This window comes from Cervus canadensis, chromosome 30 (genome assembly GCF_019320065.1).
Source record: "Cervus canadensis isolate Bull #8, Minnesota chromosome 30, ASM1932006v1, whole genome shotgun sequence".
Lineage (NCBI taxonomy): Eukaryota > Metazoa > Chordata > Mammalia > Artiodactyla > Cervidae > Cervus > Cervus canadensis.
Genome location: NC_057415.1, coordinates 6,416,020 through 6,432,782, shown reverse-complemented (window position 1 = coordinate 6,432,782; position 16,763 = coordinate 6,416,020). Strand labels below are relative to the sequence as shown.

The window sequence follows — 16,763 nt, the reverse complement described above, 5'->3', positions numbered from 1 at the left end:
GAATCTGTAGATTGCATCTTCTAGTATAGTAATTTTCACAGTATTGATTCTACCAATCCAGGATCATGGGATATCTCTACATCTGTTTATGCCATCTTTGATTTTTTTCATCAGTGTCTTATACTTTTCTGTATAAGTATTCTGTATAACTCTTTTGTCTCGTTCAGTTCAGTTGCTCACTTGTGTCTAACTCCTTGTGACCCCATGGACTGCAGCACACCAGGCCTCCCTGTCCATCACCAACGCCCAGAGTATACCCAAACTCATGTCCACTGAGTCAGTGATGCCATCCAACCATTTCATCCTCTGTCGTCCCCTTCTCCTCCTGCCTACAGTCTTTCCCAGCATCAGGATCTTTGCAAATGAGTCAGTTCTTCACATCAGGGGGCCAATATTGGAGTTTCAGCTTCAGTATCAGTCCTTCCAGTGAATATTCTGGACTAATTTCCTTTAGGATGGACTGGTTGGATCTCCTTGTAGTTCAAGGGACTCTCAAGAGTCTTCAACACCACAGTTCAAAAGCATCAATTCTTCAGCGCTCAGCTTTCTTTATAGTCCAACTCTCACATCCATACATGACTACTGGAAAAACCATAGCTTTGGCTAGATGGACTTTGTTGGTAAAGTAATGTCTCTGCTTTTTAATATGCTATCTAGGTTGGTCATAACTTTCCTTCCAAGGAGTAAGCGTCTTTTAATTTCATGGCTGCAATCACCATCTGCAGTGATTTGGAGCCCCCCAAAATAGTCTGTCACTGTTTCCATTGTTTCCCCATCTATTTGCCATGAAGTGATAGGACCAGATGCCATGATCTTAGTTTTCTGAATGTAGAGTTTTAAGCCAACTTTTTCACTCTGCTCTTTCACTTTCATCAAGAGGCTCTTTAGTTCTTCTTCACTTTCTGCCTTAAGGGTGGTGTCATATCTGATATTATTGATGTTTCTCACAGCAATCTTGATTCCAGCTTGTGCTTCGTCCAGCCTGACTTTCACATGATGTACTCTGCATCTAAGTTAAATAAGCAAGGTGACAATATATAACCTTGATGTACTCCTTTCCCAATTTTGAACCAGTCCATTGTTCCATGTCCAGTTCTAACTTTTGCTTCCTGACCTTCATACAGATTTCTCAAGAGGCAGATCAGGTGGTCTGGTATTCCCATCTCTTTCAGAATTTTCCAGTTTATTGTGATCCACACAGTCAAAGGCTTTGGCATAGTCAATGAAGTAGAAATAGATGTTTTTCTGGAACTCTCTTGCTTTTTCGATGATCCAACGGATGTTGGTGATTTGATCTCTTGTTCCTCTGCCTTCTCTAAATCCAACTTGAACATCTGGAAGTTCACAGTTCACATACTGTTGAAGCCTGGCTTGGAAAATTTTGAGCATTACTTTGCTAGCATGTGAGATGAGTGCAATTGTGCAGTAGTTTGAGCATTCTTTGGCATTGCCTTTGTTTGGGATTGGAATGAAAACTTAACCTTTTTCAGTCCTATGGCCACTGCTGAGTTTTCCAGATTTGCTGGCATATTGAGTGAAGCACTTTCACAGCATCTTTTAGGATTTGAAATAGCTCAACTGGAATTCCATCACCTCCGCTAGCTTTGTTCGTAGTGATGCTTCCTAAGACGCATTTGACTTCACATTCCAGGATGTCTGGCTCTAGGTGAGTGATCACACCATCATGATTATCTGGGTCATGAAGATCTTTTTTGTACAGTTCTGTGTATTCTTGCCACCTCTTCTCAATACTAATCTTCTGCTTCTGTTAGGTCCATACCATTTCTGTCCTTTATTGTGCCCATCTTTGCATGAAAAGTTCCCTTGCTATCTCTAATTTTCTTGAAGAGATCTCTAGTCTTTCCCATTTGATTGTTTTCCTCTGTTTCTTTGCACTGATCACTGAGGAAGGCTTTCTTATCTCTCCTTGCCATTCTTTGGAACTCTGCATTCAAATGGGTATATCTTTCCTTTTCTCCTTTGCTTTTTGCTTCCCTTCCTTTCACAGCTATTTGTAAGGCCTCCTCAGACAGCCATTTTGCTTTTTTGCATTTGTTTTTCTTAGGGTTGGTCTTGATTCCTATCCCCTATTCAGTGTCACAAACCTTCGTCCATAGTTCATCAGGCACTCTGTCTGTCAGATCTAGTCCCTTGAATCTATTTCTCACTTCCACTGTATAGTCGTAAGGGATTTGATTTAGGTCATACCTGAATGGTCTAGTGGTTTTCCCCACTTTCTTCAATTTCAGTCTGAATTTGGCAATAAGCAGTTCATGATCTGAGCCACAGTCAGCTCTGGGTCTTGTTTTTGCTGACTGTATAGAGCTTCTCCACCTTTGGCTGCAAAGAATATAATCAATCTGATTTCGGAGTTGACCATCTGGTGATGTCCATGTGTAGAGTCTTCTCTTGTGTTGTTGGAAGAGGGTGTTTGCTATGACCAGTGCATTCTCTTGGCAGAACTCTATTAGCCTTTGACCTACTTCATTCTGTACTCCTATGCCAAATTTGCCTGTTACTCCAGGTATCTCTTGACTTCCTGCTTTTGCTTTCCAGCCCCCTATAATGAAAAGGACATCTTTTTTGGGTGTTAGTTCTAGAAGGTCTTGTAGGTCTTCATAGAACCATTCAACGTCAGCATTACTGGTTGGGGCATAGATTTGGATTACCATGATATTGAACGGTTTGCCTTGTTTCTTTTGAGATTGCATCCAAGTACTGCATTTCAGACTCTGTTGACTATGATGCCTACTCCATTTCTTCTAAGGGATTCCTGCCCACAGTAGTAGATATAATGATCATCTGAGTTAAATTTACCCATTCCAGTCCATTTTAGTTCACTGATTCCTAAAATGTTGACGTTCACTCTTGCCATCTCCTGTTTGAACACTTCCAATTTGCCTTGATTCGTGGACGTAACACTCCAGGTTCCTACGCAATATTGCTCTTTATAGCTTTGGACTTTGCTTCTGTCACCAGTCCCATCCACAACTGGGTGTTGTTTTTGCTTTGGCTCCATCTCTTCATTCTTTCTGAAGTTGTTTCTCCATGATCTCCAGTAGCATATTGGGCATCTACTGACCTGGGGAGTTCATCTTTCAGTGTCCTATCTTTTTGCCTTTTCATACTGTTCATGAGGTTCTCAAGGCAAGAATACTGAAGTGGTTCACCACTCCCTTCTCCAGTGGACCACATCTTTTCAGATCTCTACACCATGACCTGTCCATCTTGGGTAGCCCTATATGGCATGGCTCATAGTTTCATTGCATTAGACAGGGCTGTGGTCCATGTGATCAGTTTGGTTAGTTTTCTGTGACTGTGGTTTTCAGTCTCTCTGCCCGCTGATGGAGAAGGCTAAGAGGCTTATGGAGGTTTCCTGATGGGAGAGACTGAGGGGGTAACTGGTTCTTGTTCTGATGGGTGGGGCCGTGCTCAGTAAATCTTTAATCCAATTTTTGTCTCCTTAGGTAGGTTTATTCCTAGATATTTTATTATTGTTGCAGTGGTAAATATGTTTAATTCCTTAATTTCTCTTTCTGATTTTTTGTTGCTCATATATAGGAATTCAAGTGATTGCTGTGTATTGATTTTTTTATCCTGTGATTTTAATAAATTCACTGATTAGCTCTAGTAAATTTGTGGTAGTATCTTTAGAGTTTTTCATGTACAGTATCAATGTCATCTGCAAATAGTGAATTTTTCTTCTTCCTTTCCAATCTGGATTCCTTTTACTTCTCTTTCTTCTCTGATTGCCATAGCTAGGACTTTCAAAACTGTGTTGAATAATAGTGGTTAGAATAGGCACCCTTGTCTTGCTCCTGATCCTAGAGGGCATGCTTTCAGTTTTCACTGTTAAGATTATGTTTGCTGTGTGTTTGTTATAAATGGCCTTTATTATGTTAAGGTAGGTTCTGTCTGTGCCCATGTTTTGAACAGCTTTCATCATCAATGTGTGCCTCCTGATTCTCTGAGCCTCTGTTGTTGTTAGTAAGTTGCTAAGTCTGTCTGACTCTTTGTGATCCCATGGACTGCAACAAGCCAGGCTTCCCTGTCCTTCACTGTCTCCCGGAGTTTGCTTAAACTCATGTGCATTGAGTTGGTAATGCCATCCAACCATCTTGTCCTCTGTCGTCCCCTTCCTCTCCTGCTGTCAATGATTCCTAGCATCAGGATCTTTTCCAATGAGTCGTATCCGCATCAAATGGCCAAAGTATTGGAGCATCAGCATCAGTCCTTCCAGTGAATATTCAGGGCTGATTTATTTCCTTCAGGATTGACTGGCTTGATCTCCTTGCTGTCCAAGGGACTCTCATTCGTCTACTCTAGCACCTCAGCTCGAAAGCATCAATTCTTTGGCACTCAACCTTTATGGTCCAACTTTCAATCCATCCATGACTACTGGAAAAACCATACCTTTGGCCATACAGACCTTTGTTGGCACAGTGCTGTCTCTGCTTTTTTAATACTCTAAGTTTCTCATAGCTTTTCTTCCAAGGAGCAAGTGTCTTTTAATTTCATGGCTGCGGTCCCCATCCACAGTGATTTTGGAGCCCCCAGAATAAAGTCTTTCACTGTTTCCTTTTTTTCCCATCTGTTTGCCATGAAGTGAGGGAACCAGATGCCATGATGCTAGTTTTTGAATGTTGTTTTCACCTTCATCAAGAGGCTTTTTAGAGATACTTGGTATCTCCTCTTCACTTTCTGCCATTAGGATGGTGTTATCTACATATTTGAGGTTGTTGATATTTCTCCCAGAAATCTTGATTCCAGCTTGGAATTCATCAAGCCCGGCATTTCACATGAGTATTCTGCACATAAGTTAAATAAGCAGGGTGGCAGTATACAGCCTTGATGTACTTCTTTCCCGAGGTTGAAGCAATCCATCATTCCATGTCATTATAACTGTTGTTTCTTGGCGTGCATACACATTTCTCAGGCGGCAGGTCAGGTGGTCTGGTATTCCCATCTCTTTAAGAATTTTCCAGTTTGCTGTGATTCACACAGTCAAAGGCTTTAGCACAGTCAGTGAAACAGAAGTAGATGTTTTTCTCTAATTCTTTTGCTTTTTCTGTGATCCAGCAGATGTTGGCAACCTGACTTCTGGTTCCTCTGCCTTCCCTAAATCCAGCTTGTACATCTGGAATTTCTTGGTTCACATACTGTTGAAGCCTAGCTTGAAGCATTTTGAGCATTACCTTGCTAGCATGTGAAATAAGCGCAGCTGTGTGGTAGTGTGACCATTCTTTGGCATTGTCCTTCTTTGTGATTGGCATGAAAACTGAACTTTTCCAGTCCTGTGGCCACTGCTGACTTTTCCAAATTTGCTGGCATAGTGAGTGCAGCACTTTCACAGCATCATCTTTTAGGATTTGAAATAGCTCAGCTGGAATTCCATCACCTCCACTAGCTTTGTTCATAGTGATGCTTTCTAAGGCCCACTTGACTTCACTCTCCAGGATATTGGCTCTAAATGAGTGACCACATGATCGTGATTATCTGGTCTTTAAGACTTTAGTACAGTTCTGTGTATTTTTGCCACCTCTTCTTAATATCTCCTGCTACTATTAGGTCCATACCATTTCTGTACTTTATTGTGCCCATTTTTGCATAAAATGTTCCCTTGGTATCTCTAATTTTCTTAAAAATATCTCTAGTCTTTCCCATTCTGTTTGCCTCTATTTCTTTGCAGCATTCACTTAGGAAGTTTTTCTTCTCTCTCCTTGCTGTTCTTTGGGACTCTGCATTCAGGTGGGTATATCTTTCCTTTTCTCCTTTGCCTTTCATTTCTCTTCTTTTCTCAGCTATTTGTAAGGCCTCCTCAGACAATCGTTTTTTGCCTTTTTGCATTTTATTTTCTTGGCGATGGTTTTGTCACCATCTCCTGTGCAGTGTTACAAATCTCTGTCCTTAGTTCTTCAGGTACTCTATCAGATCTAATCCCTTGAATCAATTTGTCACTTCTACTGTATAAGCGATTTACATTATAAGGGATTTACATCATAAGGATTTGATTTAGGTCATACCTGAGGGACCTTGTGGTTTTACCCACTTTCTTCATTTTAAGTCTGAATTTTGCAATAAGGAGCTCATGATCTGGGCCACAGTCAGCACCAGGTCTTGTTTTTGCTGCCTGTACAGAGCTACTCCATCTTTGGCTACAAAGAATATAATCAGTCTGATTTCAGTGTTGACCATGTGGTGATGGTGTCCATGTGAGCCTCCTCTCTTGCTTTGTTGGAAGAGGGTATTTGCTGTGAGCAGTGTGTTCTCCTGGAAAAACTGTTACCCTTTGCCCCGCTTCGTATTGGGATGAGACTTGCACGCCTGGGAGGAAGTTGTGAAAGAGGGAAACTTCCTACATCCTCGAAAGCTGCTTCACAGGTCGGGAGATCAGCTGGGACAGAAAGCAAGCTTTAGAGGCTAGTATCACTGGATCTGATTCTGTCAGAGCTGATCTCAGGATTAGGAACCTTTCCTCTTTACAACTTCCTCCCAGGTTGGCAAGTACCATCCCAGTTTCTCTTTTTTTTTTTCCTGGTCCTACCTGGTTATGTGGAGATCTTTCATGTAATTTGGGGTATTTGGCATAATCTACCAGCATTCCAAGAATTCTGTGAGAAGTGTTCAAGATGTAGGCGAATTTTTGATAGGCTTGTTGGAGAGAGTGAGCTCCATGTCCTTTTATTCTGCCATCCGGATTGGACTCCCCTAGAAATCCCTTTTTAAAAATTGATTCTCCTATAACAGTTTCTAAAGTATACTTCTGACTTTTTTTTTGAAGCTGCCTTGATTTTATTTATTTCTATAATCTTCTGATTCAGTAAGTAAAATATATTTATGACAAACTTTTTCTGATCTGCTTCATTGAAAAAGTCAATAAGTGTTAAGATTAGGTGAGCTAACCATATATTATTGGGTTTAAAAATCACTGTATCAGTTATTTAAGAATGTGTGATAATTTGGATTTTTTTGGCCTATGGGTTATTTAAGGTAGTTTTCTGAAATAATTTTGTAATATGGAAAGCTTTCTTTCTGATTCATTAGTCTTCTGTTTTTTTCTTTTGCTATATATAAACTATTTAGAAAGCCGCTTTATTTACAGATTTTTAAAGTGTTACACATATGTTCTAAACATTAGTTATTTTTTTTGTATAAAGTGGGGTAGCCTACCCTACTTGTATTTTAAGGCTTCCCTGATGGCTTAATGATAAAGAATCTGCCTGCCAGTGCAGGAGACGTGGATTTAATCCCTTGTCCGGCAAGATCCACTGGAGAAGGAAATGGCAACCTCCTCCAGTTTCTTTCCTGGGATATCCCATGTACAGAGGAGCCTGGTGGGCTATAGTCCATGGGGTCACAAAGAGTCAGACACAGAGCAATGACAGCAAAACTTGCATTTCACTTGTGAGAATTTATAGAATCCTTTATAAAGGATTATTGACGTGAATAGTATTCTATAAAAGTCAAATTGTTTTTGTTATGATAGGTGTGTTAGAAGAAGCAAGATTTTTTGGTATTGACTCATTGATTGAACACCTGGAAGTGGCAATAAAGGTAAGTTTCTTTTTACATTAGCCAAATAATATATTTATTGTAACTGTCTCCCAGAATTCTCCACTAATTTGTCAATATGTCTTCAAGAATTCACAACCACCAGAGGATCATTCACCCATATCTCGAAAGGAATTTGTCCGGTTTCTGCTCGCCACTCCAACCAAATCAGAATTGCGTTGCCAGGTAGTTGAAGCAGATTTTACTTGAGTTATTTGTGTCAGCAAGTCTGTGAGGGAAGTTTTAAATTCTTCTAGAAATTTTTTTCTTGCTTTATTTTCTTTTTTCATGCAAGATATATCTTAATTATGGGTCATAGCATTGAGTTAGTCCTAAAATGGTTAGCATAAAAAAGAGATGTAATAATCTTTTACTGTTTAATTATGCCTCATACAGCAGTTTTTGGTAATGCATAGAAATTGCAACAATTAAAAAGTCAATTATTTGTACAGCTGTTATGTATGAACAGTCAGTGGCAGTGGAAGATACTTACACTTTTATGTGTTATAGCAATAACGATTTTAAAAACTGCAATACTCATTTTTAACAATATAATGTTCTTGAATTATAGAATTAATAAAATAAGTACAATTTATTAAAAATAGTGATCAACAGGTGCATGACCAGCAGAGATCTATCTTTTTAGCAACTTCTGCACATAAATGAGCCATAGCCAGGATGCATTCTAATGTTATATGTAAATCGAGTGACTTTTAAGAATCCATTAAGGATACTGATTTTATATATCTGAGTTCCATTTGATCATGTTTTATAATAGACTCCAAGTGACTGACCTGCCAATTACTTCTATAAACCACGGTGCTTAACTATTGTGATTAAATTTAATACAACAGATGGTTTATATCTTGTGACCATTTGTGTTTTTAATTTTAGGGTTTAAACTTCAGTGGTGCTGATCTTTCTCGATTGGACCTGCGATACATTAACTTCAAAATGGCCAATTTAAGTCGCTGCAATCTTGCCCACGCCAATCTCTGCTGTGCAAATCTAGAACGAGCCGATCTCTCTGGATCAGTCCTTGATGTAAGAATCATCTTTGGTTACAAGAGAAAATTAAATTTTTAGTCTATTGAACACTCTCGAAGAGCACAGATTACATCTCTCTTAATGAAGCTTTTACATCAGTTTACTAGGTTGATGACAAAACTTAAGGTTCTGAAAGTGAAATGGGTTGGTTTTGCAACTTTGATATGCTTTATTAACTATCCACCTATAAAGTATAGCAACTGATAAGAAATTAAATCTTGAAATTAGATACTGATCTCCTTAACACATTATCAGAATTTCTGTTTTCTGTGAATTAATAGGGTAAAGCTGGAAAGGACCTTGGAAATTTTCTCTTCCACATAATTTCTGGAATAGGAAAATGTTATTTCTCTGGGGGTATTTGACAGATACTTTAAAACAAACGTAGTATGCAGCAATCTGTAAGTTAACATCTTGGTGTGTTTACAAGTATTAATGTGTGTGTGTGTGTGTATGTGTGTATCCATATGTGTATGCATGCATTTATATAACAGATAACCTATTTGAGGTTAGAGGATATATGTAAAACCAACAGTGAAATGTAACTTCTAAGAACTTTAAGTTGCTTAATATCAAGGTCCATGTCTGTGTGGAGTAGCCGTCCCCTTCTCCACAGGATCTTCCCCACCCAGGGATTGAACCCAGGTCTCCCGCATTGCAGGCGGATTCTTTACCAGCTGAGCCAAAAGGGAAGCCCAGGAATACTGAAGTGGGTGGCCTGTCCCTTCTGCAGCAGATCTTGTCAACCCAGGAATTGAACTGGGGTCTCCTGCATTGCAGGTGGATTCTTTACCAGCTGAGCTACCAGGAAAGCCCTTTCAGTTAATAAGACCTAATATATTAACTTGCTTGTAGTAGTCATTGAATAAGTGTTTATTGAATTTTATAATTTTGGCTTTATTCCTTAGTTGCAAGGTATTTTTCTGTGAAACTTAGATCTAATAACAAAATCTGCCAACACACATTTCCATTATTTTTACCGTACTTGTTCCATGTTATGATGGAGGATCAAACTGAAAAGCAACATGAGTGAAACACTAACACTACACAGGGAAGGTTTGAAGGACCTAGCTTTTAAATTCTGAAATGCTGAGAGACAGTTTGGTTGGTTTCTGTTAGGGAATGGGGAAAAAGGTAGACTGGATCATTGAATATAACTGGTTTGCTATTTTGTTTAATTATAGCATTACTGTGAGTCTGAACCATAATTTTCTTCTCTTTAAATGCTTTTCTACCCATATTGTGTCATTGATATGAAGGCCAATATACCTATTTATCATTTGCATATAATGTTTTTATTTAAATGTAGTTGATTTACAGTATCATTTGGCATTCAGGTATACAGTACAGCAATTCAGTTACATATACATGTATGTGCATGTGTGTATGCATACATATACATACAGTCCTCTTCAGATTCTCCTCCCTTAGAGGTTATTATGAACTGTTGACTACAGTTTCCTTTGCTACACAGTAGGTCTTTGTTGGTTATTTTGTATATAGTAGTGTGTATATGTTATTCCCAACCTGCTAATTTATCCCTCCTCCATCCCATTTTGCCTGTTGGTAACCACAGGTTTGTTTTCTATGTCTGAGTCCCTTCATGTGTAGGAAACAAGTTCATTTATCTTTCTCTTTTTTTTTTTGAGCTTCCACATATAAGCAATATCATACATATTTATCTTTCTCTGTCTGGTTTACTTCATTTAGTATGATAATCTCTAGATCCATCCATATTGCTGCAGATGGCATTTTAAAATTCTTTTTGTGGCTGAATAATATTCCACTTTGTGTATGTGTCTGTATATACCATAGCTTCTCTAATTTGTTCATCTGTCAGTAAACACTTAGGTTGCTTCCATGTCTTGGCTATTGTAAATAGTGCCTCTATGAATACTGGGGTGCATTTATATTTCTGAATTATAGTTTTCTTCAGATATATGCCCAGGAGTGGGATTGCAGGATTATATGTAGCTCTATTTTTAGTTTTCTAAGGAACCTCCACATTGTTCTCCATAGTGGCTGTACCAGTTTATATTCCCAGTAGTGTAGGAGAGCTCCCTTTAATCCATACTCTCAACCAGCATTTATTATTTGTAGATTTTTTGATGGATGATGGCCATTCTGAATGGTATGAAGTGATACCTCATTGTACTTTGGATTTGAGGTTCTCTAATAATTAGCAGTGTTGAGCATCTTTTCATGTACCTGTTTGCCATCTGTATGTCTTCTTTGAAGAAATATCTGCATGAGCTGTTTCTCCCCCAAGGAGATTAAGACCTTGGGGGCTGCATGGTTTGCAGATGTTTCCTCCAATTTTATAGCTTGTCTTTTCATTTTGTTTATGGTTTCCTTCGCTGTCCAAAAGCTTTTAATTAAGTCCCACTTGTTTATTTTTGTTTTTATTTTCATCATTCTATTCACTTGGAAGTGAATACAAAAAGATTCTGTCATGATTTATGTACAAGGGTGTTATGTCTATGTTTTTCTCTAGGAGTTTTATAGCATCCAGTTCTACATTTAGGTCTTTAATTGATGTGGGGTTTAGTTTTGTGTGTGATGTTAGATACTGTTCTAGTTTCTTCTTATGTAGTTTTCCAGTTTTCCCAGTACCACATGTTGAAAAGACTCATTTTTTCTTCACTGTATATTCTTGCCTTTTTATCATACATTATTGACAATAGGTGTGGGTTTATTTCTGGGTTTTCTATTCCATTGATGTATATTTCTGGTTTTGTGCCAGCACAATACTGTTTTGATTACTGTGGTCAGGGAGCATGATTCCTCCAGCTCCAGTTTCTTTCTCAATATCTTTGTTGTTGTTGTTCAGTCACTCAGTAGCGTCTTAAATCTATGTGACCCCCATGGACTGCAGCACACCAGGCTTTCCTGTCCTTCATTGTCTCCCAGAGTTTGAGCAAACTCATACCCATTGAGTTGGTGATGCCATCCAACGATCTCATCCTCTGTTGCCCCCTTCTCTGCCCGCCTTCAGTCTTTCCCAGCATCAGGGTTTTTTCCAGTGAGTCAGCTCATCACATCAGGTGGCCAAAGTATTGGAGCTTTGACTTCAGTATCAGTCCTTTTGATGAATATTCAGGGTTTATTTCCTTTAGGATTGACTGGTTTGATCTTCTTGCTGTCCAAGGGACTCTCAAGAGTTTTATCTAGCACCACAGTTCCAAAAGCATCAGTTCTTCTCTGCTCAGCCCTCTCTATGGTCCAACTCTCACATCCAGACATGACTACTGAAGAAACCATAGTTTTTATTGAATTGGACCTTTGTGGACAAAGTGATGTCTCTGCTTTTCAATACGTTGTCTAGGTTTTTCCATAGCTTTTCTTATAAGAAGCAAGCGTCTTTTAATTTCATGGAAACAAACAAAAAATCTAATCCAATCAGGAACAGAATGGTTGCTCTCAACACTGATGCTTCTCTGATGTACACCTTGATACAGAGACAGACCTTCAGTTTGCTTGATACTACACTTTCATCTTTTCATCTTCCCTGAGAAATCTCAGCCCCCCTGTATTTGACCCCTCATCCCAAGCACCTCTCTTTTCCAACATTCTTCCTGCCCTAAGTCCAACCTCTTTGGTTAAATGTTTGCAGAGACAAAAACATGGAAATGTCTCACTGTGGTTGCTTTCTTAGTTTCCTTCATCAAGGTTAAGATTAAAACCTCACACTCTATCATCTTGTCTCCTTCTGTCCTTGATAGTATCAAAATAGATAGATTCCACTAGTTTTTATGCTAGTCTTCCAAGTGAATCATAACCCAGTAATTCCCTTGTCTGAACATCTTTCTGTTTATTCATTCTGTCCTCTTGTTTCTTCTACACGTTTGTGAACACAGCAGAAATATTTGAGATAAATATACAGGAGTGATAGAGCTATGTAGAAATGCATGTATCTTATTTCCACAGCAGATTCTCACTTGACTTGGAATAAAATTCAAGCTCTCCTGACCAAGGTGCTCACAGGCCTTTGTAAACTGGTACCCACTGCATCACTGAGAATGATCCACATGATATTCTGAACATGTTCCCTTCACTAACTGCATCCTGGATAGAGGACTGCCCTTCCAGCTAACCAAACAGCTATAGCAAGAATCAATCTGCTTACCTAGCAGGGGTTACGTTGGAACTCCCACCATTCCCAGGAACTCTCCTGGTCTTGAGAGATTGTTTTATTATCATAACTTGGTCAGAGAAAGTGGACTCTTTGGGTCTCCAGTTCTATAAGGCCTTGTCACCTAGCATATCATATTTGGGTACCAGGAGAGTGTTAGTAGGCTATTTATTGGGTTATCTCGGTTTACTTACAAAATTGTAAAGATACGCAATACTTACATGCTACTGTACATAAAACAGATAAACAAGGTCCTACTGTAAATCACGGGAACTATATTCAGTACTAATTTCATGGCCGCAGTCACCATCTGCAGTGACTTTGGAGCCCAAAGAAATAAAGTCTGTCACTGTTGCCATTTTTTCTCCATCTATTTGCCATGAAGTGATGGGAGTGAATGCCATGATCTTAGTTTTTGAATGTTGAGTTTTAAACCAGCTTTTTGCTTTTATCTTTCACCTTCATCAAGAGGCTTTTTAGTCCCTCTTCACTTTCTGCCTTTAAGGTAGTGTTATTGGCATATCTGAGTTTATTGATATTTCTCCTAGCAATCTTGATTCCAGCTTGTGATTCATCCAGCCCAGCATTTTGCATGATGTACTTTGCATATAAGTTAAATAAGCAGAATGACAATACACAGCCTTGAGATACTTCTTGCCGAATTTTGAACCAGGCTGTTGTACCATGTTGGTTCTAACTGTTGCTTCTTGACCTGTACACAGGTTTGTCAGCAGGCAGGTAAGGGGTCTAGTATTCCCATCTCTTGAAGAATTCCAAAGTTTGTTGCGATCCACACAGTCAAAGGCTTTAGCATAGTAAAATGAAGTAGAAGTGTATGTTTTTCTGAAATTCCTTTTGTCTATGATCCAGCGGATGATGGCAATTTGATCTGTTTCCTCTGCCTTTCCTAAATTCAGCCTAAACATCTGGAAGTTCTTGATTCATGCACTGTTGAAGCCTAGCTTGAAGGATTTTGAGCATTACCTTGCTAGCATGTGAAATGAGCTCAGTAGTGTGGTAGTTTGAACGTTCTTTGGCATTGCCTTTCTTTTGGATAGGAATGAAACCTTTTCCAGCCCTGTGGCCACTGCTGAGTTTTCCAAATTTACTGGCATATTGTGTGCAGCATTTTAACAGCATCATGTTTTAGGATTTGAAATACCTCAGCTGGAGGTATTTCAGCTATTAGAGCTATCATCTCCAATAGCTTTGTAGTAATGCTTCCTATGGCCTAATTGACTTCACTGTCCAGGATGTCTGGCTTTAGGTGAGTGACCACACCATTGTGTCTGGGTCATTAAGACCTTTTTTGTACAGTTCTTCTGTGTAGTCTTGCCACCTTCTCTTAATCTCTTCTGCTTCTGTGAGATTCTTATGTTTCTCTCCTTTACTGTGCCCATCTTTGCATAAAATGTTCCCCTGGTATCTCTAATTTTCTTGAAGAGATCTCGTCTTTCCCATTCTACTGTTTGCCTCTATTTTTTTGCATTGTCCACCTAAGAAGGCTTTCTTCTCTGTATTGTTCCAATTTTAGCATATGTGCTGCCAAAGCAAGCACTAAGAAGGCTTTCTTATCTCTCCTTGCTGTTCTTTGGAACTCTGCATTCAGATGGGTATATCTTTACTTTTCTCCTTTGACTCACTTCGCTTCTTTTCTTAGCTATTTGTAAGGCCTACTCAGGAGCCATTTTTCCTTGTTTCATTTCATTTTCTTGGGAATGGTTTTAATCACCACCTCCTGTACAATGGTACAAACCTCCATCTATAGTTCTTCAGGCAGTCGATCAGATCTAATCCCTTGAATCTATTTGTCACTTCTACCATATAAGCATAAGGGATTTAATTTAGGTCATACCTTGGTGACCTAGTGGTTTTCCCTACCTTTTTTCAATTTAAGTCTGATTTTTGCAGTAAGGAGCTGATGATCTGAGTAGTCAGCTCCAGGTCTTCTTTTTGCTGGCTGTGTAGAGAGAACTTCTCCATCTTTGCCTGCAAAGAATATATTCAATCTGATTTTGGTATTGACCATCTGGTCATATCCATGTGTAGAGTCATCTCTTACACTTTTGGAAGAGGGTGTTTGCTGTGACCAGTGCATTCTCTTGGCAAAACTCTGTTAGCCTTTGCCCTGCTTCATTTTGTACTTCAAGGCCAAACTTGCCTGTTACTCCAGGTATCTCTTGACTTCCTACTTTTGCATTCCAGTCCCCTATAATGAAAAGGACATCTTTTTTTGGTGTTAGTTCTAGAAGGTCTTGTAGGTCTTCATAGAACCATTCATCTTCAACTTTTTTGGCATTAGTGGTTGGGGCATAGACTTGAATTACTGTGATGTTGAACAGTTTGCCTTGGAAACAAACCAATATCATTCTGTCATTTTTGAGATTGTACCTGATTCATGGGGTCACAGAGAGTTCAGACACGACTGAGTGACTGAACTGAACTGAACTACATTTTGGACTCTTTTGTTGCCTGTGAGGGCTACTTCATTCCTTCTAAGGGATCCTTGCCCACCGTAGTAGATATAATGGTCATCTGAGTTAAATTCACGCATTCTGGTCCATTTTAGTGCACTGATTGCTAAAATCTCGATGTTCTTTCTTGCCATCTCCTGTTGACCACTTCCAGTTTACCTTGATTCATGGACCTAATGCTGGATTTCCCAATATTTCCAATGAAGTATTGTTCTTTACAGCATTGCACTTTACTTTTACCACCAGACACATCTACAGCTGGGCATCCTTTCTGCTTTGGCTCAGCCTCTTCATTCCTTCTGGAGTTTTTCTGGACTCCTCTCCAATAGCATATTGAACACCTACCTACCTGGGGGTGGGGTGGGGGGTGCAGCAGAATGGTTCCTCCTTCAGTGCTGTATCTTTTTGTCTTTCCATACTGAACATGGGGCTCTTCAGGCAAGAATGCTGAAGTGGTTTGCCATTCCCTTCTCCAGTTGCCCACCTTTTGTCAGAACTCTTCACCATTACGTGCCCATCTTGAGTGTCCCTACATGACATGGCTCATAGTTTCATTGAATTACACAAGGCTGTGATCCATGTGATCATTTTTGTTGGTTTTCTGTGATTATGATTTTCATTTTGTCTGCCCTCTGATGGATGAGGACAAGAGTCTTGTGTAAGCTCCCTGATAGGAGTCACTGTCTGTAGGGAAAACTGGGTCTTGCTCTGGTGAGCAGGGCCAGTGCTAAGTAAAACTTTAATCCAGTTTTCTGCTGATGGGTGGGACTGTGCTTCCTCCCTGTAGTTTGGCCTGAGGTGGCCCAGACCTAAAGTCTGTAGTCTCTGTCATAGGCTGTAGACTCTATGGTAGGTATAAAGGCAACCTCCTCCAAAAGGACCTACACCAGCATGCCGTGCCTCCCAGGACTACAGCTGGCAGGGCCCTTGACCCTGCAGCAGGCCACTGGAAACCCAGGCATCTGCTACAGACTCCCAGACACTCACAGGAAAGTCTGGCTCAGTCACTTCTGGAGTCAGTGCTCCTTTCTCCTGGGTCCTGGTGCACAGAAAGCTTTTTCCGTGTCCTCTAAGAGGCTCTGTTTCCCCAGTCCTGTGGAAGTTCTGTAATCAAATCCCGCTGACCATCAAAGTCAGGTTCCCTGCCCCTTTGCTGGATCTCCATGTTGGGAAGTCTCTTGCAGGGCCTAGAACTTTCACAAGAGTGCAAGAGCTTCATTGTTTTTATTTTTCTCCAGTCTGTGGAGTGTCCACCCAGTGGCTCTGTGGTGGGGCTAATAGTGACCTCCTCCAAGAGGACTTAGGCCACATGCCGTGCCTCCCAGGACTGCTGCTGCTAGGGCCCCTGTCCCCATGGCAGGCCACTGCTCACCATGCGTCTGCGGAGACACTCACACACTCACAGGGAGGTCGGCTCAGCCTCTTGTGGAGGGTCACTGCTCCTTTCCCTGGGTCCTGGTGTGCACAGGGACTTGTTTGTTTCCTCCAAGTCTCTGGGAGTGTGAGGTTTGATTTTAAAACTGATTGTGCCCCTCCTACCGTCTTCTTGCCACTTCTCC

The 16,763-nt window shown here is 40.0% G+C and overlaps 1 protein-coding gene across 1 annotated transcript in view; it reads left to right on the top strand.

Annotated features, from left to right (window-relative positions):
• Positions 1-16,763, top strand: part of KCTD9 (potassium channel tetramerization domain containing 9) — an 83,138-nt gene that overhangs the window by 51,841 nt on the left and 14,534 nt on the right. Inside the window, exons 7-9 of the mRNA XM_043453278.1 lie at positions 7,487-7,554; positions 7,642-7,737; positions 8,446-8,595. Of these exons, the coding sequence (XP_043309213.1) occupies positions 7,487-7,554; positions 7,642-7,737; positions 8,446-8,595 (314 nt within the window). The remainder of the gene's footprint in view (positions 1-7,486; positions 7,555-7,641; positions 7,738-8,445; positions 8,596-16,763) is intronic.